Below are 24641 nucleotides of genomic sequence, written 5' to 3'. Positions count from 1 at the left end.
TGGCTCTCCATCTGTGCCGTATGGTTCTATTGGGGTGAAATTGAGACATGTCCCCAGCTGTTCTTCATGCCACACTGTGCCATCTTTAGCCATCTCTGTCCTCTCACTTCCCAACCGAGCCCTCTTTTCTGGCAGTGGAGCAGTCTCATCATCTGCAAGGTAAACAATTTCACAATTTCAGAGGACGAAAATAGGATGTTTTGGAAATAAGATTAAAAAAATCCTTTATTTGTACCAAAATGGAGAAATTCCAGTGTTGCAACTCACAGTACAGGACAAAGCAGAAAGAAAGAAATTTGTCATACCAAAAAGTTCAATAATAGTTTCAAATCTTACCTGAAGACTGCTCAGAGTCAGAGTCCGAATCCAGCTGAATTTGTATCTCTTCTCCATCTGAGTCACAAGGGTTTGTATCGCTGAGGATCAGGTCCAATGCCTGCTGAGTTGTAAGCCGCCTCTGCATTTTGCTTCCTTCTATTTGTTGGAGGTGAAGCTAGCTACTATTTATCCCCCTCAGCCCACCATCCCCCACTGCCACAGAATTTACCAGACGTTTCAAGGTAACAAGGAGGGGCTGGATGCAATGGGTGCATTCCTCAGGTAATGGCTGCATTTACAAATGAAGAGATGCTAATTTTTGCCAGCAGAGTCGTCAGTTTGGACTAAAGGTCTTTCGACCCTTCTCTGGGACTTTAGGGAGACATCAAAATTCCTGGGACTTCTAGTGTTAAATCTTCATGAGTGGTGCCTGTCTACGCCCCTCTCTATGAGAGGATCCAGCTTTTGCTGGCACCCGCTCAGGCAACCACGACAGACCGATGCAGAGTCCACATCACTGCAGACGCTGCACCGATCAGCCTGTCGATCTCCCGCTCCATCCTTCCCTCACTCGTGAACAAGACCCCGAGATACATGAACTCCTCCACTTGGGGCAGGACCTCATTGCCAACCCGGAGAAAGCACTCCACCCTTTTTTTTTAACGGCTGAGAACCATAGTCTCGGATTTGGAGGTGCTGATTCTTATCCCAGCTGCTTCACACTTGGCTGCGAATTGCTCCAGTGAGAGCTGAAGATCACGGCCCGATGAAGCCAACAGAACCACATCATCCTCAAAGAGCAGAGACCCAATCCTGAGGCCACCAAACTGGATCCCCTCAACAGATCCCCTGCGCCCAATCACATTATATATGTAAAAAATGTATTTCATCTTTATTTGAGACACAAAAATACATAAATAAATAAAAAGGATAAAAGAACATGACCACATTTAATAAATCTATAGTGATCTCAAAAAAACAATAAGAATACCTTGTAAGAAAATGAAATAAAAATCACCTGAGAAATTAAACTTTCAACTTTTATTGTAAGTCACTGAGTTTGCCCTAATGTTTATGAATATTGAATTAAAAATAAAAGTTGTTACTGTTACTTAAAGTAACTTGAAAAGTTAAAGCAGGATTGTGTTCCATAATGTCTCAGTTTATGTCGTCTTTTTATGTTTTGTTGTGTCAGATTCCCTCCGCACACACATAATCATAGCTTTTTTATTGTAAACACAGAAACACACAATGATCAATGCCTCAAGTCAGCTTAGGGTTTAATATTTTATCCAATGACACCTTCACACATGGAGGCTGGCAGCCGGAGGATTTCTGATCCTTTAATTTGAAGAAGATTGCTGTTTCTCCTGAGCCACAACAAAACAATATGTAGGGAATAATGATTACAAATGTAATGCACTAGGGTTACTTGTGCAGATTGACTGGAATATCTTTATACCCAGCATGGGTAAAACAGAAGCTGTTTTAGCTACAAAAACAAATATGCATTTACCATGCCCACAAACATTAGCTGAAAAGGGTCGTTTTGCTTTTTGTTCACAAGAATCTGATCAACTCAAACACCACAAGTGTTCACAGATTACATGCAGCACTGCTACAATAGAAAACCTTCACCCTGTCCTCATTTCTTTCCATTTCGCTCCAAGCATCAAGACTTTGTTGTAATCTTTAAAAATGGTGCTGAGTAATAGTTCTCCAGCCTCTCTAAAGACCTTTAAACATTTTTCTTTGGACACTGATTTATTAAAAACTCTGTTTTTTGCCTCATTTACTGTATTTATTTGTGATATTTGGACATTTCAGTAAATCACTGAATCTATTTCCTGTTTTCCTCGGGATATATAAAATGAGGGGTGTGTGTGAAGAATTTAGCACAGTTCTGTACATGACTACAATATAATCAGCAGGATTGATGCTGTAATTACTGGTGAGCCAGACCACAAGAACAAAAGCAGGAGGGGTGTGTTCAAGTGTGACAAAAGAGCAACGGAAGGAGCCAAAGACCTCCAGATGGTGGAAATGTCACAACAAGGATTGTGCCTCCGAAACATAAAGTTAAAAAGGAACAAAACAACAGCTGTGAAAGAAGACTTCCGCGAATGATGCTCAGCAACAACAGATGAAAAGTGTCCCAGCAAAAACAGATGTATGCTAATATTTAGAGACTGTAGGTGTGCAGCCAAAATTCTGGCTAATATAAACACATGTAGACAAGTCTAGATTGTACACATGCAGGGAGGAGGGTGGAAATCACAGGTTTCATCCCATTATATTATATTGACTCGAGTGGATAACGATTCACTGTTTGCTGATATCACAAATTCTGAAGCCAGAGACTTTGTTCCTGAGCTGAACCAGACATTTCTAATAAAATTAAATCTGTTCTTTGAAGGAAATAAGCATGTACCACAGCTTTAAAATGTTCACATCATGTAAAAGACAACTAAATTTCTGTCTATAAGCACAAAGAAGATATAGTGTAAAGGTCACTCCTGTTCAGAGTGTCACAGCAAATATAAGTAGTAACTACAATAAGTAGTTATAATAACCACGGAACTTCTTTGTTAGGCATTCAAGGACCTAAAATTGCATCCACCAACCCAGCAAAGGCAGGATAAAATTCATTTTGGTGAAAATTTGCTGAATGAATAACATTGTAGTGCTATCTCCCTACATTCCCCATTAACACTATCGTATGTATTATTTATTGTGACGTGTGCTGCTGACCTCTTGGCCAGGTCACCCTTGAAATTGAGATCTTGATCTCAGTTGTTTTCTTATCTGATAAAATAAATGTTCAATAAAAAAATAAAATAAAATAATTGCTTACAAACTACTGCCTGTATAAAAGCACAGCTGAATAAGGAGCAAAATATCAGCTAAATAACTAATGGTTGAATGGTGGAAAGGAGAAGGCTGGTTACAAGGAAAAAACAGGAGGTAGGGGAGGATGCTGATGATGAAAGATGAGGTGAGACAGTTAAAACATTTAGGTAGTTATTCTGTAAAGAAAAAATCTAATAAACTTTAAATGTGTTTAAAGGAAAAAGTTACTTTGGTCCTTGCTGGAAAATATAACGCTGAGAAAATGTTTAAAGAAAATGTGTGATTAACCCTTTAACGTCATGTATTACTGTCTCTCTGGCTTCTTCTGTGCTTTCTATTCTTGCTCGGCTTCTCCTCCCTCTCTGCTAGAAGATGCACCTAACGAGATGGCACACCTGTCCCTTGACACCTCATTAAACTCACCAGCATAAAACTCCAGTTACCTGTATTTTTGGACTTTGCCTTCGTCTGCAATACTCTTTTGTTAAATAAACCATTGTTCTTTTGCCTGAAATCAGCCTTCGAGTCCTTCCTCTGCTGAGTCATGGCAATTACATATTTGATTCTTACAGTTTTTCAGGCCTGTTGCATCACATGTGGTAAACACTTTGCTCTAAACCTTGTTGTACAAATCTGACACTTGTTTTCTGCCCCCTGGTGGCCACCTTTAGCGCTACAATAATTCTGACATTTAACACGGTAATAAATGGTATATTCTTCCTCTCTTGCATGCATTATGAAGCCAGTTTAGAAAAAAAAAGTTATGTAATTGTTTTTATGTCTTAAAATAGAACAAATAAACATAATATAAATAAATGTTAACTTTTTTATTTGACCATTTTTGGGGTTCATTGTAGACAACATTGTGCCAAAATGGTGCATAAATTAAAAATGATATTTTTATTTGAATATTTATTTTGAAACTTATATAAAATATTCAATAGCTTGAACAAGTTACAACACATATAATTTTGAAGATAAAAGTATTATAAAAAGAAGTCTTTTATGTCAGAGGGTTGCCTAGAGGCTACATTGGACCATTGTGGAAAAACTCATTAAAATGATTATTTAGAAGAGTCTAAGTATAATTGATCAAATTTAACACAAACTAAGTATCAAAACAAAGATCATAACCATTTGCTAAACAATAAACTGGAGTCAAGTTCCAGAGTTTATCATCATTGATCCACTTAAACATTTCCTGTCAGTGTTCTGCGTCTTTCCTGGCATCACTTGATGCTGCTCAATGCTTATGAGCTCCATGAAACAATTCTTCTATCACTTCTACCTTCTTCTTTTGAAAAGCAGAGAATGTTGCTGAATTAATTCTGTAAATGGAGGAAAATGTTAAGAAATTATAAGAAAATAAGACAGGCTTACTGTAATAGTAGACCATGGCCTACAGAACACAACTATACTGCACCTACATCACATTTATCTTTGTTAAATTATAAAGATGAGATTGTTGCATCAGAGCAACAGTTTTATATCAACAAAATTTTATTATTTATTTAGCAAATGACCTGCATTTAGTTACCAAGTAAAAGGTTTACTTTCCTTGTATTGTGAACACTTTTTTTCCCAGACAGAAGAAGGCAGGAAAGTATGGTTTTAGACCCTTTTAGTGGAATAAAATAACAAAGCTGTTTCCTTAGAAAAAGTCCACCAAGATGGGTTTTAATATGGCTTCATGAGAGTCATGTTTCAAATAAAAGTATTGTTATTGATTCACTGTGGTTTTCCCTCCTTTTAAAATTATTGTATTATTTAGAGTGAAGAATTTGAAAATGTGCCAAAAATGGCTTTGTTGCCTGAGGACAACATGCTGCATTAGAGGGTGAAAACTATTTATTATTATTATTATTACTTTTTTATCAATGGGACAAATAAAGACAAAAACTAATTATTTGCCCATTATTTCTTTGGTCAGGTGTTAAAAGATGAAATACATTCAGTTGTATTTCTAATCTGGTTTATTTTCCTCAAAACAATTTGACTATTGGAAATTCTGATTGTTGGTAACTTTATGAGTCTACCAACCACATTAGCTGTTGATCAAAAAAGTTTCTTAAGATCCCCAAAGATGTTTGTCCCATTGTTTCAGGTCAAAATGTTTGTTGTTAAAAAGGTCTGAATCCCCGTCCTTCTAACCATTACCACGCCTATGTGCCATGTCTGCTCTTATTAAATCAAATACAATCTGTCCAGATATCACACTTCATGTCCAGCTTTAACTTAGTCTCAGTTTAACTGCCCACTCCATCGTGATGCTTCTAATTTTTCTGTTAGTTGTCACCATCCTGCAGCCACTCCTGTGTGACTGAGCAAAGCATCTGGATAATGCTTTGCTTCTTAAAACAGCAGGTAAGACAACAGGATAAAATAAAAAGGTGTTGTCTTGTCAGGCATCTGAATGTGCTCCTTTAATCTTATTAACTGTAAAAATTTCTTGGAGTGACATTTTGTGGGGAATACTGAGTCGCCATACACACCAGGTTTAATGTTTATCACAGCTAATTTCATAATATTCAGCGCGGATGTCTTTCCTTATCTCTTCTCTCTCTTTTCCTCTTCAGCCTCATCACTATTTGTAGCCTGCAGACAATAAACATCAAATTTTTTTTAAAGATAATGTTTCATGGCGTCATTATGAAAAATTAGTTACCATGGGCAACAGAGAAAAGCTCCGTCACTCTGCAGCACTAAACTTGCCTTTGCTGAAGGCTAGATGACTTCAGAGATGTTACTAAAGAGGCACGAAGCTCAGGGACAGATTGTTTATACAGATGTCAACGATCCTAATAACCAACCGGTGACTTAATGTGAGAATTTATGCTGCAGCACAGCCTTAACCATGCATTTTGTCCATATATACAGCAACATTTAAAACATCTTACAACATGTATTGAAGTAAACCTACCTCGTCTTTCAGCATTTTTGCTTTCCGGCTGTTTTGCACAAGTCGTCTCCCGAGCTTTTTAGCATACAAAATAGAGGCAAACATCGCTGTGGGTCAAATAATTATAATATTCAGTCTGTGCTGACGGGCCAAACGGCTTTAGCTGCTGTCCATCTGGATGGAGTGCTCCTTATCTGAGTGTGGTGCACAGACGAAAGCACAAAAAGAAAAAGGAGGTAGAAGAGATGGGAGGATGCGGAGTGAGAGAGAGTCTGAACAGGAAAGTCTCCATAAGCCATAAAAGCCTGGAGAGGGAGAAAAAAATGAAAAAGGAGGGGCTGCTGCTTTCTGTGTGGAAACAGCATCTTCAGCAACAACTAAAACCCGATAAGAGATTTTCGGCAGCTCGCAGTTTGAACAGGGAGGTGTGGAGGAGAGGGTGTAGTTGAGCTGCACCACATTGGGATTTTAGTTCATATTTTATTTGTACAAAGTAGATAATAACCAGATGCATTTTTGACAAATTACGACAACTTTTGATTACAAACGTAACTGGACATGATATACTGGATAAAAAGGTAGACATCACCACTATGAACAGGAAAACCTTTTTAAATCCTTTGTCTACCGCTTGGATTTACGACAATAAAGCTGTAAATCCAAGCAGTCAGTTATATCAACAAAACAAGATCAGACACACAATGAGTCAATTTGACTGGATGTTGCCTCCACTTCCACTTCCTCAGAGCAACAGATCAAGAATTCAATTTAGCAATACCCCCCCCCCCCCCCCAAAAAAAAGCACCAGAAAACGCAGAATTTAAATTCTTTAAACCTGAATTTAAAAAGTACATCTGCAACTGTACTTTCTGGTCCCATCTGAAACAGTTCATAAATACTGCTCAGCACTGCAAAGAGTGTCAACAGTTGCCACCCAACGAGCTTCACTTTTGCTTTCGTTTAAAACAAAATAGATTAGTGATATGAAGTAATTGTTTTGAGGAGAAAAACACTGATCTGTGTGGAATAACTGTCTCCCTGCTAGTCAACATAATGATGCAATGGTGTGGCTCTGGGAAAGCAAGACAAGAAATATGAAAACATGAATAAAATATGAATAAAAATATGAAAAAAAAACCAAAAACTATGCCAACTCTTACCAACCGCAAGATGCAACCTGTAGCTAAAACACTAGGACTTGGTGCTCTGGTTTAGTTCCACAACTTTGATTATTATCAGCATCCAATCCACTTTATTTATATAGTGTATTGTAAAAACACATGGTCAGCAATGTGTGGCGCATATAGAACATAACTGTTGTACATATTAAGGCATAAAAATACTCCACACACAGCCAGAAATTCTGCTTTACACTACAAAAATGAAAAGATTAAGATAAAACAAAAGAAATTAGATTAAAGAAATTAAAAGACTAAAAAACAATTAGAAGACTAAAATACGCTACCATCAGCGCAAAAAAATTGCAGTTCACCCCTCATCCACTAGGGGCTGGCTCCAAAACAGAGCAAATCCCCATAGACCCCATGTTAAAAAGACCAAACTCACAGCAGAAATAAACATGTTTAAAGCCTGGTACAAAAATCCATTTTAGGATTAATAGGTCAAGTTTACCTTCATGACAACTGTGAGGAGGGTGAATTTTTATAACTTATCTGTTTGGATGTTATTTAATCTTGAAATTTGGCATAATTAGGGGCGTGTCCTTTTCATTGACTGGTATCCACTATCCGCAGAAAGAACGGAGAGTGCAGCACAACCGCAGTTTTTGGTCGGCTAACAGCGTGCCTTAGCTTCAGCCCGCCTACTTCCGTTAGCTGGTTAGCTACCGTTGCTCTGGGTTAGCTCGGTTAGCTTTTAGCTACAGGCAGCTCAAAGTTTGATGGTTGTCAATTATCCATCCCCACCTTCACCGTCCCCCTCTCAGCTCTAGCTCTTTGCCCATTTTTGGATTTTTCGGGACTAACGACACACGTTACGCTACCAAGAAGGCAATGGTGGGAACGCCCAACGAGCTTCAGAAACCTATGGGTGACGCCACCGAAGCTCCGTTCATCTTTTATATACAGTGTATGAGTGAGGCGCATCTGTTCTGCTCTGTTGTCCTAGTCGACCATAAAGCAGTAGTTGTGGCTCTACATTTTTTAGCTGTATCTTGATTTTTTTTCCTGAGTTCCTTGAAAAACTGAAATATGTAGGAATGAGAATTATGTATCTTTGGTCCAGCATAAAGAGACTTTTCATAAAGTCTATGACCAATTTTTTAAAATGCTTTTTTAAATGCTTATTTTTTAAATTGTTGTGGAACGCTGAACCTTGCTGTATTAAATTTTCCATCAGTCAGTGTACAACGTCCTGCCCAGCAAATCTAACCTGTTCTGCTGGGGCAATATAGAGGCAGAAGCGTGCACCTTGTACCAAGAAGGAAATACACATTCTCAGCACTTGGTGAAGGAAGGACGCTAGCTGGTGCCAAGACCAGGGGCCTCATTTATCAAACTGTGGGTAGCAAAGCAAACTACAGGTGGCACCTGCGGCGCAAAAAGGAAATGCTGTGCACTTATACTTTAAGATTTATCAAAGCCTGCCCACGCACGTCCTACACCTGTTTCCGTTCATAAATTAGAATCAACTCTAAAGCGGGTGCACATGAGGCACGCCTTCCCACGCCCACATGGTGGCTATAAATGGTCAGGTGGACGCCTATGATACATATTCATCACATCATTTGCATGATTGCTTGGGAGGGAAAAAGAGTTAAGAAGTGTAATTATTTAGGGTGTGAGACAGAGATTCTGATGGACCACGTTGACAAACGTAAAAATGTGTAATTGGTGGGCATTACTTGGGTCAGAAAGGCAGAATAGTGGCAGCAGGTGGCAGATCCTGTCAACGCAGTGTCAGAATAAAAGACATGCCAGAGGAGTCTCAACACACAGCTGAATATCTCAGTCGGTAGATCATCCATCTCCCATGCGGGAGACTAAAGTTCGGTTCCCCAAATGGTGAATCGTTTTGGAGAAAAGCGTCTGCTAAATGACAGTACTGATGCCAGTAATTTAGTCATTTGTTTTAATTTATAAAATAAATATGGACAGATACATCAGAGATTGGCAGCAGTTTATTTAGTGTTAAATAATATTTCTTTATTATTGCTGGGTGCTCCAGCTGGGTGGGCGGTGCAGAGGGACACAATCACCACTATTAACCAGGTGGACAAGGAGTTGCGGGAATTAAAGACCGTCTGGACAGAAATTGGGACAACAATTTTAAAAAAAGCATTGTGTAAGAATAAATAAATACAAGGAAATCCACCTCTTGTGTGTTTCATTAGCGCTGCATCACTTCTAGACCGCCAGCCTCCGGTCTGTGTCCCCCTCTGCTGAATGAATTTCTGACATGCTGGGAGCAGACTGTCCACCTTATTTGGCTTTTTTTTATAACATGTAATTTCCTTGATTTTATTCTTTAACGCTGGTGTCGCTGTTTCCCGTTTTGCAAGTTTCTGTGCATACACCTGGGACAGAGTTGCCGTGGAGGTAGGAACATTTTCTCGCCAAGTTTGGTTTTCATAAATCGCAAAAACTGTCTATGTTTGGTGTACGCCGGTTTTTGTTCCTACGCAAGCTTGATAAATGAGGCCCCATATGCGAAGATTAGTTCCTTAGTCCATCTGCAGTGCTCTCAACCAGGGCAGGCACTTACAAACAATCAAAAGTGTTGCTATTGTTGCGTAAGCGTTATCATCAAGGATGTTTTCCAATTAGTCAGGATGTGTGTAACACAAGTAAGGTGACATGAACTATACGATGCTGAAGCGAGTGGATTTTTAAAAACGTAGACACTGCAGGTTTGAAACCTGGATTAAGTGTAACATGAAAATAAATCACTGTCCTTGTGATTTGCTAATTGCAACATTTTAAATTTTGATTTTTCAGCACTCATGCTAACTCAATCAAAACAGGATAACAGAGCCTCCATCAACAACGCAAAGGGACTTTGGTTGTTAAACTAGTGGTAACAATAAGTTACTACAAGATAAATGCACCTAAATAAAATCAAAGAGAGGCAAGATGATCACAGCTGAAGGACTTGAAGGCAATGTAGCAAATGTCAGCCATGAAGAGGCTGCAGTGAAGTCAGCTACAGGCTTCGACAGGTCCTGAAGAGTCAGAGGAAAAATGGTCCGGGCTATCAACATGTATGTCCAGCTGTTATCTGATAGAGTGTTACGACCCAACTTAAGGGGTAGGGAAGAGTGTAACAAAGACACGGTGAGGACAGTTGTTATTTCAAAATAAAAGCACATTTATTTACAATTCCCGTGCGAAGTGATGGACATCCTGTAACACAAAATAAGATGAGCTGGGGTTAGCGGACCTGCAGAAAGAAACAAACTAAAACCTATACCAAACACACACCGAGTGCAAACGAAACACAACCGCCACTCGGTGGTGAAACTAAAAACCCAAACAAAAGCAACAGGCCCATAACTAAAGTGACCGTCGTCACAACACAATAGAACGCTAACCTAGCCCAGCTCTAACACAAACACAAAGTAAACTTAACTCAACACTTAAACACCTATTGTGGAAAGGAGGTGGTCGCGACACACACACACCCGGTGCACAACATGAGGGGGAGAGAGGCCGAAGCCTTTCTGGCATCTCCCCCCTCCAGACCTGCCTCGGCTGCAGCCTTTTCAGCCTGAGCTGTCCCGTGAGCTGCAGCCTGACTGGTCCAGAGGGGTGCCAATCACACAGGGGCGGGGACCAAGGCGCTGGCCCTGGCCACTCCTGGCAGCGCTCTGCCGCCCCTAATTATAAACAACCGGCCACAGCTTGGCCTCGACAAGCAGGGCCGTAACACACCCCCCCTTAAGTGTCAAAATCCTCACAAGGATTTTGGCACAACAACAACGAAAAAAAAAAAAAACACAACACAATTTAAACACACGAACACAAGTGGCAGTGTTGCTCCCAACCCAGCCTGTGCACCTTCCGGGACTATCCTACCGTCCCCGACTAGGGACATCAATCCGGCAGGACTCATCCTGCTACTTACACTCGAATAGTCCAACTGCCCACTGGCTACCACTCGGCACAGCTGGCAACAAATCACAAAACACTACCACACGAGCGTACCCTTTCGGCCACCACAACCGAAAGGGGGCCGACGGCGAGTTCACCCCACCACGCTACAAATGACAGGCACACAATTCACCACGGAGCAGCAAAAGCACAAATAAAGGAGAGCGCCTGAACACGCGCAGCCTTCACACGCGCAGCCTTCACACGTCCGCACCGTCTACACCCCCACCAGGGTGTCAGAGTCAGTAACGGCGTCTCAGGGGAGGACTCCAGGCCCTCAACCCGCGTCACCCTCGCAACCATTGAGAGGCACGTCCTCAGCCTCACGACGGGTCGCCCCTAGGCCAGAGCGCCCTACACAGCTGCGGCTTACAGTTCAGGTCACCAATCACCTTTACACACACACACACGCTCCCACTGGAGTCGTGTCCTCAGCAGCTCCGAATGCCGCCAGCAGCATAGAGTAAACTCACCCATCGGCACCACGCTCCACCGGAAGCTGCCAACCGGAAGCTCCCCCTTCAAAATAACAGCGCCCAATCACAAACACAAGAAAAAAATAAATGGCCAAATTCTCCACACCGTGCAAAAACCCCAGGAGATCCTCCAAGATGGTAATAGAAGAAAGCTCCCGGACGAGCCCCCACTTGTTACGACCCAACTTAAGGGGTAGGGAAGGGTGTAACAAAGACACGGTGAGGACAGTTGTTATTTCAAAATAAAAGCACATTTATTTACAATTCCCGTGCGAAGTGATGGACATCCTGTAACACAAAATAAGATGAGCTGGGGTTAGCGGACCTGCAGAAAGAAACAAACTAAAACCTATACCAAACACACACCGAGTGCAAACGAAACACAACCGCCACTCGGTGGTGAAACTAAAAACCCAAACAAAAGCAACAGGCCCATAACTAAAGTGACCGTCGTCACAACACAATAGAACGCTAACCTAGCCCAGCTCTAACACAAACACAAAGTAAACTTAACTCAACACTTAAACACCTATTGTGGAAAGGAGGTGGTCGCGACACACACACACCCGGTGCACAACATGAGGGGGAGAGAGGCCGAAGCCTTTCTGGCATCTCCCCCCTCCAGACCTGCCTCGGCTGCAGCCTTTTCAGCCTGAGCTGTCCCGTGAGCTGCAGCCTGACTGGTCCAGAGGGGTGCCAATCACACAGGGGCGGGGACCAAGGCGCTGGCCCTGGCCACTCCTGGCAGCGCTCTGCCGCCCCTAATTATAAACAACCGGCCACAGCTTGGCCTCGACAAGCAGGGCCGTAACATAGAGTGCTGAGATAATATTCATGGAAGCAGTTGATATTAAGACAAGAAAACTCTTCCCTGTGATGCCCTAGAAAGGATCAGTCACACTTTGTCTTTTCTGGACTGGACTATGGTAACTCCCTTTATTCTGGGATCAACCAGTCTCTCCTCCGCCATCTACAGCTAATCCAAGATTCAGATGCTCCCCCATTAATGGGGACAAGACAGTCGAAGCACATTACTCCAGTACTGCCCTCCCTTCACTGGCTGCCTGTCTCTTTTAAAATTTTACTTTTGACTGTTAAATGTTTAAATAGTCTGGCACCTCCCTATCTTTCTGAGCTTCTGCACTTTCACTCATTCCTTATAGAGCTCTGAGCTCTGAAGAACAAAAGGGGTTAGTAGTCCTCAGGACTCGACTTGAGGCTCGGGAAGACAGAGCTTCATCCTCAGCAGCCCCAAAACTCTGGAATGGTCTCCCTCTTTCTGTGAGGTCTGCCAGAAGCTTGAATGAATTTAAATCTCTTTGAAAAACTCATCTTTTTAACTCGAGAGAGCACGATCATTAGATCAGGATTTTTCTTATATTGTTTATTTTATTGTTGTTTGTTGCTTTTTGTATTTTGTATTATTATTTTACCTGTGCAGCTGATAAACATGAGGTAAATAACAACTTGGCTTTTGCATATTATCGTAGTTTCTTCAATGATAAAAATGTAATGTAATCCTACATGCACACATAGGTGCTTCAGTACACGAAACATCAACACATACGTGACTATAAACAGGAACAGATCAACAGCACAAAACACCAAAACAACGTGTTGGGAAGGTCACAGAAGGACACCTGGTTATCACATCAAAGATTAACACAGAATAAAAATAATGATAATAATAACAGGGCAGTGCCCAACAAGAAATAGAAATACTGTTTATTTAGAAGCTGAATAAGAGATAAAACAAAAAGTACAAAAAGCACAAAGGTGTCTTAATCAGCTGGTTGTCCAGATATATGTAAAGAATTAAAAAAAAAAGAAAGAAAAAAAAAAAAAGATTTTCTGTCCAGAGATTAAATCAAAATAAAATAAAACTTGCCATGTGGTTGGCTGCTGTCACACTCTGGTATGCAAGATCAAAAGGGGAAACCAGTGCAGGCTGCAGGTAAGAAATGAAAGATAAGATCATCAACCAGTACTTGGGTACAAACAGAAAGAAAGAGATGGACACCTGATGCAGCATGCAATAAAAACATTAGTGTAAGTTACAACAGCACATGAGTAGAAGGAAAAGGGAAACTGGGAATGAGGATGAGGGGGGATTTGAACTCACCCAGTGGGAAAAATTACCATTACAGACCTGAGGCTCACTGACGGTACTCCATTTTTAATTTTTATGTAAAATGATGTTTTTAATCTGTTAAACTTTGACCTACATGTCTCATTAAACAGGTACTTTCACTTAGTCTTTCCTTTTAAGACTGCTGCATTGTGGGCAACATTGAAAGTTGAAGTTGTTTTAAAGAAGTGAGACAGAGCAGAAAATAGAATCCAGGGGTGGGTGCAAATGGAACATTCTCACGTATTGTCACTGATCACGTGACTTGCAGGTCGGCAACATTCGTAGGTAGCAAAAAGATAAACAACGCAGGCGTACTGCTACAGGGCTCAGGTCGACAGCTAGCGTTGAATAGTGGTACGTCCATGTTGTGCCTTTGGATGTCCCAGTCGACATCTCAAGAATGGGATTTTAATTTACAGACTGCCTGCTGATCCTGAACGATGAGCTAAATGTGTTGCTGCCATCAAACGAGATAACTGGAAACTGTCAGACAGCTCTCTGCTGTGTAGCAACCACATTGTTGGTGGTAAGTTTATCGAAAATTTGGTTTCGTACATTTTCCAAGTCTATTTATGGTGGGCTGCTCTAATTTTGAATATATTTATTTATGAAAAATGAAGGCAATGCATTACTAAAATGCAGCAAGCTGCAGTGGTTTAACATGATTGCGCCCCGGGACCAGTTAACAGACAAGGTAAAAGTGCAACAACCCGTTATCCCTAGCCTATGTCTCGTCCATCTTTGGACACTCATGAGAAAATTAGGTAAAAGGATGAAAAGTTTGAAAGATGGCAGCAAGCAAAAAAGAGAAGAGTACAGATTACATTTAAGTTTTTAAAGGTCCCATATTATGCAAAATTCGCTTTCTAAAGGTTTTCCAACAGACATATGTGTCCTCATAGCCTGTGTATGAGGCCCAAAATGAGAAAATTCTGTCTCCTCTCTCACTTTCTTGCTCCACTTTTTAGCGAATGTGTGCTTAAACAGGTGAGTCTGAGATCTTTCCCTTTGTGACCACACAAAGGGAAAAAACACTCCCCCTGGTAGTAGATACTATCATTGACCCGCACCCAGGCTAACTGAGCCTGCCCTCTAAAATAATTGAGCAGGTGCCAGCAAAAGGCAGATGTTCCCCCAGAGAGGGGCGTGGACAGGCACCCGCTCAATGATTTTTAGAGGGCAGGCACAGAAACAGCTCGTTCTCAGTAGAGCTCCCTACAGTAGAGCCACTTTTGGAATGACTCGTCCATCATGACAATGGACGAGATCATGATATATACAAATATGTATATCACGAATATGTGGGCAAAGATGTTTGACAAACATACTGGACGTGCCTATTTGTGTACTAAAATCGACATAACATAATCCCACACTTTAGGCTATGGCTTGTATTGTAATACAACGTATAGTGTAGGATTATGTTACGGTGACGTATGGCTGACGCACAGCTGACGTAATAGGTATTTTAGGATAATTTCTATCAGATATTGAGAATATTTGATTTCATGCATGCAGATTGGAACAATGGGCATAATCCAACGCTTTCAATTAGAATTAAATTTTAAACAGAACAAGTGTGATTGGATAAGAATCTTCCGATCAGGCTTTTCATTTGAATACTTGTGTCCATCTAAACTAATGTAAACAGTACAGTTCTGATCAGAACTGCAAGTTAAATTATGAAATATTTTGCATTTAACATGGACCTGTAAACATATTGGTTTAAAATGGATCATAAGTTTAATCTATGGTTAAAGGTTTATTCCGTGCCTTGCCTTCCAGTTTGACCTGTTTACTGAGTAACGCAGACTAAACCTCTGACTTAGTCATTTCCCCGTTGTGCTGGCACCTTCCTGAAGCCTGACCCACAATAACATTTTCCAGTCGCTATATATTGGCTCAGCACCCACAACAAAATTTCCCAGACCATCAGAGACCACTGTCCAGGACAGTTCAGTTCAAGGAACAGCCAACAGACAGTATAGAACCCTTACATACTCAGGGCTCTGGTACAGGACCAAAGCTTGAATGAATGGCCTCCAATATGGGGTTTATTGTAAAGTTTTTACATTTTGTGTTGTATACTCCACATTGTTCCCTCTGTGGACTGTAGCCCATCCAGTCTCTGTTAGGACTGCAGCATTTTACTGTGAACTTAAAGCTTAGGAGATAAAATAGTATGAAGACACCACATTTAAGAGCAGAGATAAAATCCTTCATTTGCAAAGAAGTACATTTTAACCAAGCAAATAAAAATTATTATCAAGTATTGCCATGGTTATGAATGTGGCCCCTTTATATGTTGACAGGCTAGCTAACCCTCCTGTGTCAGCAACCCTGAAACTTCTATCCAACCGGGCCTGTAAAACCTCCCCTTTCTTAGTAAGATTATAGAAAAAGCTGTATTTCAACAGCTACACAACTTCCTGACACTAAACAACTGTTTTCATGTCTACCAGTCAGGTAGTCACACCACAGCACTGAGACTAATCTATTTAAGGTATTTAATAACATCCGCTTAAGAACAGATAGCGGAAACATTTCAGTCCTGGTACTGCTAGATCTCAGTGTTGCATTTGACACAGTCGACCATAACATCCTTCTTGACTGGCTTAAAAACTGGGTTGGACTTTCTGGCACTACAATTAATTCGTTTGAGTCCTATTTAAAAGACAAGGAATACTTTGTGTCTATAGATAACTATAAATCTGAGCGAACCAAAATAACCCATGGAGTTCCCCAAGGCTCCATCCTGGGGCCACTGCTGTTCAACATCTACATGCTGCCACTCGCTCAAATTATAAAAGAACAACAAAACATGTTACCACAGTTATGCTGATGACGCACAAATCTACATAACCATCTCACCAGGAGACTACAGTCTGATCCAAACACTGATCAACTGCAACGATCAAATCAAAGATTGAATGTGCCAGAACTTCATTCAGTTAAATGAAGACAAAACTAAAATAATAGTTTTGGAGCCAAAGAAAAAAGATTAAAAGTCAGTTCTCAGCTTCAAACAACTAAGTTCAAAACTAACAACCAAGCCAGAAATCTGAGAGTTTTCCTGGACTCAGACCTGAATTTTAGCAGTTATATTAATACAGTTGTGCAGTCGGCCTGTTATCACTTAAAGAACATATTGAGGATTAAAAGACTGATGACTCAGCAAGATTCGGTAAAACCTGTCCATGCATTTATTTTTAGTAGACTGAACTACTGTAATGCTGTCCTCACGGGTCTCCCCAAAAAGTCCATCAGACAGCTGCAGTTAGTCCAGAACGTGGCTGCTCGAGTCCTCACTACGACCAAGAAAGTAGATCCTACAACTCCAGACCTCAGATCTTTACACTGGCTTTCTGTTTGTCAAAGAACTGACTTTAAAATCCTGCTGTTAGTTTACAAAGCGTTGAATTGTTTAGGGCCAAAATACATTCAGGATCTTCTGGTTCATTATGAAGCAACTAGATCCCTCAGGTCATCAGGGTCAGGTCTATTTTTTGTTCCCAGTGTCAGAACTAAACATGGAGAGGCAGCATTCAGCTTTTATGCTCCTTACATGTGGAACAAACTCCCAGAAAACGTCAGGTCTGCTAAAACTCTCAGTAGTTTTAAATCAGGGTTAAAAACTTTTCTATGTGTCGCCTATTATCAAAACCACTTAAATTCCTTACACTGGAACTTTATTTCTTGCATTTTATCTATTTTAGTTTACCTTCAGTCTTTCTGTTTTTAAGTAATTTTTATTTAATTTCTTTTAAAGTCTGTTTTTAATGCACTTGTTATTGCTTCTTGCACCCCTCTGTAATGCTTTTAATGTTTCATGTAAAGCCCTTTGAATTGTCTTGTACATGAAATGTGCTATACAAATAAATTTGCCTTGTGTTGAATAAAATGAAAATAATCAGTTAAACTAACAATGAAATGCACTGAAAATATTAATAAGCCTGCTCTAATTACTTATTATACTTCAAAACCATTCAGGTAAAATGCAATAACTGAATTTTGGAGGACAGTAAATAATGTTACACACAGGAAAATGGAATAAGAGAAGCCAAAAGTGGCTCAATTTGCCAACAGTAATAATTAAGCAGTTTAAGTGCTGCTGAAATCTACATGTTGACTATATTTTCATTCAATAAACCAGGTTCAATTAAGAGGAGAAAAAGAGACAAAGTAAAATTACTGTTGAGGGAACACACATTTATCAATGCAAAGCTGGGTGGGGAGGATGTGGAGGGCCTAATAAAAAAAAAGTGGTAGAGCAAACTAATGGTGGTCTTGCATTAATTATGACATAAGTCATAATTAATCATGTACGCTGTGTTTGTTTCTCTGTTGCTGCGTAAACGTGTGCTGGGATGATCCCGTTTCCACATTCTGTCCATTACATGGGGTCAAATAATGTGATTCTCCTCATCTATGTATATAAATCATGCTGTGCAGAAAAATGTTTCATCTTTCCTTCTAACGGATGCAAATTATTTTGATGTTTCACATGTCTTCATTTTGCAAAATTCACACCACACAGGTGTTAAAGAAATGCTCTTTGGAACAATACTATTAATTTTACAGCAGAGGGAGCTGGAGTAACAAGCAGAGGATGAAAAAGTCACTGAAGATGAGGATGTAAATCTTCAAGCACATGGATGATTTAAACCACATTCGGTACATTTCATTATTGACCCTGGTTTGCTTCATGGTCATAATATGTACCTCATACACTGTAACCACAGCTGAAAGGGAGTTTTTCTCAAACTACAGATGGTACATGAAGACATTTGTTTTGTGGAGATCTCAGAGGATGGAGTCCAAATCCACAGAGACGCTCAATAAATTAAGACAATGCAGAGGGGAAACATATGTGAGGACAGGTAAGGACAGAAGGAGGACAATGTGGAAAAGGATGTGTTTTATTATTTCTTCTCCTACAAATGACACCTATATCTGCATAATACAAAAACCAGTGGATAAAATGTAGTGTAATGGTGCAGAGTCAGAATAAAGGTGAGAAAAGTGTAGTTTTAATTACAAATTATTATTATTATTAATATTCTTAGATATATTTTTAATACATTTACTAACCTAATGTTTACTAACCTTAAGAGGAGAGATGTGGGAATGGGACACGTAGCCGTGCACATTCTCAATCTCAGAAAGGTTCTTCTCCGACACGTGCACAAGCTCAGGAGCGTGCACTTCATTGATAAGCCGTGGGAATCCCTGGTCAGGCGGCGAGTCGTCTTCTTGGTAGTGGAATTGCTGAGGAAGAGAGACAGAAAAAAATGGGAGTTAAAAAAAAAACAAAAAAACAAACAAACAAACAAAAAAAAAACGACAATCTAAATTCTGGCGCCAAAAATGTGGATCCTATGTTCATTTCATCATTTTTATCTGGTACAAATATTGGAAATTTCTTAAACATTCAGACTTAAGAAACTGTATTTAAACATTTTGAAAAAACTTAAATAATTTTTAATCAATCAAAATTATATATATATATATATATATATATACATATATGTATATATATATATATACATATATGTATATATATATATATACATATATGTATTTCTATTATTGCAGGTTGCTCATGCCAGGAAAGATGGAGGCTTTTTGAACTGTGCATATCAAGACAGATGACATGATATCCATGCCATTCAAACAAAGTTTCAAATATTGACCATAATTTTGTAAGCGAGTTATCGAGCAGACGCCAAATCAATTTAAATCTATTTAAGTGGAACTGAGTCCAGGTTAAACAGGAGTTAGGAGTCTTTACACATCATTTTTCCACTTTGCCGATGTCTTTCTTAACATATCTTAAATTAGGTGTGGCTCAGAAAATCTTGATTCTCTGGAACATTAATAAGTCTATTATGTGATATAGCACATGAAATCATCTAAATTCTAGAGGCAAGATGGAAAAAATGAGCCTGCTGTATCTATGGATGAGAATAAAAGAACTTTGATGGAAGAACACATGGGCGCTGCCCCTGTTGAGGATGATGGTGTTTTAACACCCACACTTTTTGCATTGAGAGGGTTCAACACCCAACTTTTTTTTCTTCTTATCCTGGGTTGTGCACAAATGTGGCAGTCTAGTGGCTCACTGGTCTTCTCTGTGTCTGCTCCTCCTCTCCGTATCCTGTTGTCCCCTGAATCATGACAGCTGTTGGTGATCAGCTGGAGGATCGTCTTTCTTGTAGCGTTTATCGTTCAGGTGAGAAGGAAGAAACTAGCAGTTCATGGTTCATACCAGCACATATTCACCCCAAAGTATTGTTTTTGGCAGGACCCTTCTCTAACACAGTAGCTGACAGGTGGTAGAAAGGATTTATACTTCAGGGTCTAGAAAAATTTTGAGAGCCAGACAGGCGCACTAACCAGGAAAAGGGGGGACACAAATGGTATAACAAACAGAGAGCATTTTTCACGCTCTTTTCTGTTTTTGGTGTATTTCTGTGGCAGCGTTACAGCGCCACTTACAGGCCTGGCATGTGTACTACAGCGTTTTCAGTGGTTTCGTGTGGATGGAAATATTTTTTTTAGTTATTCCATTGTAATGGAAACATTTTTTAAAACTTATCTGATTTAATGTCTGTACAGATGTCGCCTAAGAAACATGCCTCTGGTGACATGGATAGAAAAAACTTAACTCGTAACCACATGTTACTAATGCATCAACAACTTGCTCACTTTCTGCACTTTTTTTTGTACCTTCAGCATCCAAATTAAGTGTGTTTTATTAAGTGGCCTGTTATGATTTAACAGATTGAAGGATATCATTGTAACTGACTATATTGGTATTACATATTTTGGGGTTTTCGAGTAGGATGTATGTCCCCCCAGAGTTACCATACTGTAGCCAGAAAATTGTGGGATTTGTATTTTTTGAGGAGCTGCTGTCGTTTAATGGACGTGGTGTCCCTTCTAAGTTTGTTGTGTTGTAGGTAAACCCAGTAACCTAGGTTACAGTACTATATATACAGTAAAATAGAATTAAATGAAATATAATTGCCTATAAATACGAGCTTAACTAACCTGTGGCCACAAATTAATAATCGTTTTTCTTTGCATTAGTAGTCTGTGGCCACAACTTCATAATATGTTGCCATGGGATAATACTCACAAGTTTGTTTTTTCCCCCTGCTGATTCCACCAAAAGGGCTACCTAGATATTAACCATGATCATAATCTTCTTACCATTACACAACTTAAATAACTTTTGTTTCCTTTTGAACATTATCCTATATTTCTTTTTAAGCATATACAGACGTAAACCCAAATTTTCTTTATCATCAGCAGGTTCATTTGACAGAAACTGTATCCATATTTGACCTAAACCCAGTGTTGAAACAATTAAATACATTTACAACAGATATGGATGTCAAAGTCAGCAGTGGCGGAAGTAAAAAAAAAAAAGTAAAACTTGAATAAAACCCCAATTTGCAATAAAAAAATTCTTTAAGTTGAGATCAAATCACAATGGATATTTTTTTATTTTAATATCACAGTTGTCAACACCTGTTTATGATGACACCCCAGGTTGTGACACAAGTGTAAATAATGATTTCATTGTGTGGTTAAAACAATTTGCCCCTCCTCCCCTCTCTCACCCAGGGAGTGTTCATCAAGGCAGGGTTCATGCAGGGTTGATGCTGGCCGTTGTAGGGTGACCCCTGTACTGCTGGTGGCCTGTTCTGGAGAGAGCAACCGGACATCATGTGACCACCAGGAGCAAACGTGTGACTTAGACCTTGTTTCCACATACATGTGTTTGTTATTTGGTTCAGAAATCCCTTCTGTAGTTCATAGAGTTCAACATAAGGAAATAATACCACTGCTGGGATGGAAAAGACTTTGTTTTAGCGGTTTTCTATCCAAATGGGTGAAATATAAGAATTTAAATTACTGGCATCAAAAATCAAAAGTGGCTGGTGCTGTTAAAACACATCTCAACCGATATATATGTTCTCTATAATACTCAGCTTTCCGTCATTTAAAGGGCCATGATGTCCTAGTATGATTAGGAATTTTTCACTTGCGCATGCTCCAAACCATCAATTTGACCCTTAAACTAGTAGTTTGTGAGCCCTGTTTGCAGTCCCTCTGAGGAAAAAAAGCAGGAGGCAGAGTACTGCACACATTTTGGAGATTACACGATTCCTATAGTAATGAATGGACTTTTATTTGGCTACCATATGAACACATGTATGAGGAAAAGAGGCATTATTAACAATCAATCACACCCCCGAAACCAGCATTGAGACAGAAGCAAAATAAGAGGCTGAGCAGGTCATTCCCAGGCAGCGGTACATACAATCATGTAACTCTGTGATAACACAACAGATGTCAACGCACACAGATCAGACGTGGTTAAAAACAAAAACACACAGAAGTGGTGAAAGATGGGTAGAATTGGAGAAACAATCATATCATCTAACGGCACAGTTTCTAACATCTAACACCACCTGAAGATCTGCAATACAACTTTAAAAAGTGTATAGAGTACTGTGCAACATTATACTGCTAGCAGCAATGAGGTTTTCAACATGAGATGATGTCAAAGCAACATAGTATGATCACACCATGCAACACAAGAGACGGTTTGTTTTCTTAAGCATTAATAATGACCAAACAATGCCCTATATTTCAGAAATGTTTATTTTATGTCATAGTTATGACAGGACATTCGGGTTGGTAACATAAGGCTGCAGAAACAAGGCAGACGAGCTCCGCTGCTTCTTATTTTGAGCTGAAAAAACTATCAACTCCTTTTAAAGTGCTCTGAAATTAACTTCATTTTGATGTGATATAAATAACAAGCCACAAAAAAACAATATAAGCACTTTAAAACAGGAGAATTTTTCGTTTCAAGCAACGACAACCATCGCTACCAAGCAAGCAAATAAACGGCCACTGTACAGCTAACACGATGTCCGGAACAATTTCCATTACGCCACTAATGCTGCAAGTTAGCAAACATCAGGCAAGTATTACAGAAGATGTGGTGAAACTGATTCAGGATTTTCTCAAAGCACCAACTCTTAACAGATGCATGATGGATAACTGAATTCCAGCTCCACCAATCAAAGTGCTTATCTCATTGCAGATATGGGCCAATAGAAAGCTTTTACACGTCAGCTGTGCAGGGGCGGGTCTAGAAAAGTTTTGAAGGGGGGCCAGGCAGGAGCTCTGACCAGGAAAAGGGGAGCACAAATAAAACCTTTTTGGTTTTAGCCAGATCATCAGTTTTACCAGAGCTTCTTCATCAATATCAGCTGTTTAACTTCATTTCACTTCATGTGCTGTATGTGACCCCTCTAAAACCTATGAACGGGTTAATGAATTTAGTCCGTGTAAGAACAACGTGCCTATTGTCTGAGGTACAAATGGTTGATAAATGTAAGTTTTTGGGTGTCACTCTCTCCAAAGATCTGAGCGGGCAGTCAAACACTAGTAACATTGCTAAAAAGGCTCGCCAGCTTCTCCTTACAAAAATTAAGGGGATTCACTCAAAACAAAACTATTCTTTTAAACTTTTATCAGTGTGGTATCGAAAGTCTTCTTACCGGCTCTGTTACTGTGTGGTTTGGTAACCTCACTGTGAAAGAAAAGAAAACTTTACACAGAGTGGTTCGCTCTGCTCACCGGACAATAGGCAGTGACCCTCCAGTCCATTAGGACATATACAAATCTAGACTTTTAACAAGAGTTTTACAGATCATCAATGATCCCTCTGGCCACCCTGCTACAGAGATGTTCGACCTCCTACCCTCAGGAAAACGATATCGCGCTATTAAATGCACCACATCTCGTCATACTAAAAGTTTTTTCCATAAGCTGTCACGACTCTGAGCCTTAGACATGCACCTTATTGTTTTAGTTACCTCTTTTACTGCTATTTATTTATACAGTGTTTTTATTGTTTCTTAGTATTTATGCGTTTTAGGATGTGTCCATGTGTTGTATTTTTTTAGGCTTGTGTTTTGTATGTTTTATCTGTTTAAATGTTGACAGTGCACTTGAGCTCTTTGCAGCTGTCTTCCAGTGTGGTTTTTTTATACTGCGAATGACAAATAAACTGAACTGAACTGAACAAAAAAGAGGTTGACCACTGATTAAGAGAATTAGTAGATATCTCTGTTAATGCAGGTGAAACAATGTCAAATTACCAAATTTCACATGTAAAGGACAGAGAAGACAGATGAAATGCTCTTTATCCGTCTTAAGCATAGAAAATAAATGGCCCTTTAATGTCTCATAAAACTGAATACTCGATGTTTGAATAAAATACCTATTTATGAAATCTGTGAATAATTTCATTCTGTTTTTTATTTGAAATTTTACAACTCCAGCATTTGGAATAAGCGGATACACACAATGGATAGATGGGTCGATGGAGTCCCTTATAAGTTGTCTTGAGTGTCATCAGTTCACCTATAACACTGCTGTGATAAGAAGTAAATAATGGAACTTCTATAAGAGAGTTGCTTTACTATCCTGTGCTCATTTAGCCTCAAGGCGGAAAGAAGCCCAATGACCTACAATGTACAGCGTGAGAGACCTACTATGACACTGGGGTAAAACATCACCCAGATTACACAACATTAGTAGTATAACTAGCTGTGTAAGGACTCTGAACTGTTAATAAGTTAATATTTTTCTGTTTATTTTTATTTGTTTTTATTTAGGTTGGCTCAGGGTATAAATCTGACAAAGTCTGAAGCAAGTTGTTCAGTTGGTACCATGTCTAATATAATGTTTTGTTCATATGTGCATTTGTTTCCAATTTGACCTGAGGGAGTCAGCAGAACATCACCACTGCACACATTCCTGAGATGTGA

The 24641-nt window shown here is 39.6% G+C and overlaps 1 protein-coding gene across 17 annotated transcripts in view; it reads right to left on the bottom strand.

The window, feature by feature from the left end:
* Positions 1 to 24641, bottom strand: part of dlg2 (discs, large homolog 2 (Drosophila)) — a 136102-nt gene that overhangs the window by 57747 nt on the left and 53714 nt on the right. For 9 of the 17 annotated variants that reach the window (XM_042007506.1, XM_042007508.1, XM_042007511.1 and 6 more), the window contains 3 exons: positions 21411 to 21494; positions 18889 to 19050; positions 13540 to 13599 (listed from right to left, as the gene is read on the bottom strand). In XM_042007506.1, coding sequence (XP_041863440.1) covers positions 13540 to 13599; positions 18889 to 19050; positions 21411 to 21494 — 306 coding nt within the window. Of the gene's footprint in view, positions 1 to 6088; positions 6192 to 13539; positions 13600 to 18504; positions 18534 to 18888; positions 19051 to 21410; positions 21495 to 24641 lie in introns of those variants that run through there. The other 8 variants (XM_042007509.1, XM_042007522.1, XM_042007514.1 and 5 more) reach the window with 4 other exon arrangements.

The sequence above is a fragment of the Melanotaenia boesemani genome, chromosome 15, assembly GCF_017639745.1.
Source record: "Melanotaenia boesemani isolate fMelBoe1 chromosome 15, fMelBoe1.pri, whole genome shotgun sequence".
NCBI lineage: Eukaryota > Metazoa > Chordata > Actinopteri > Atheriniformes > Melanotaeniidae > Melanotaenia > Melanotaenia boesemani.
Note: the sequence above shows the minus strand (reverse complement) of the source record. Positions and strands in the feature narration are given on the sequence as shown.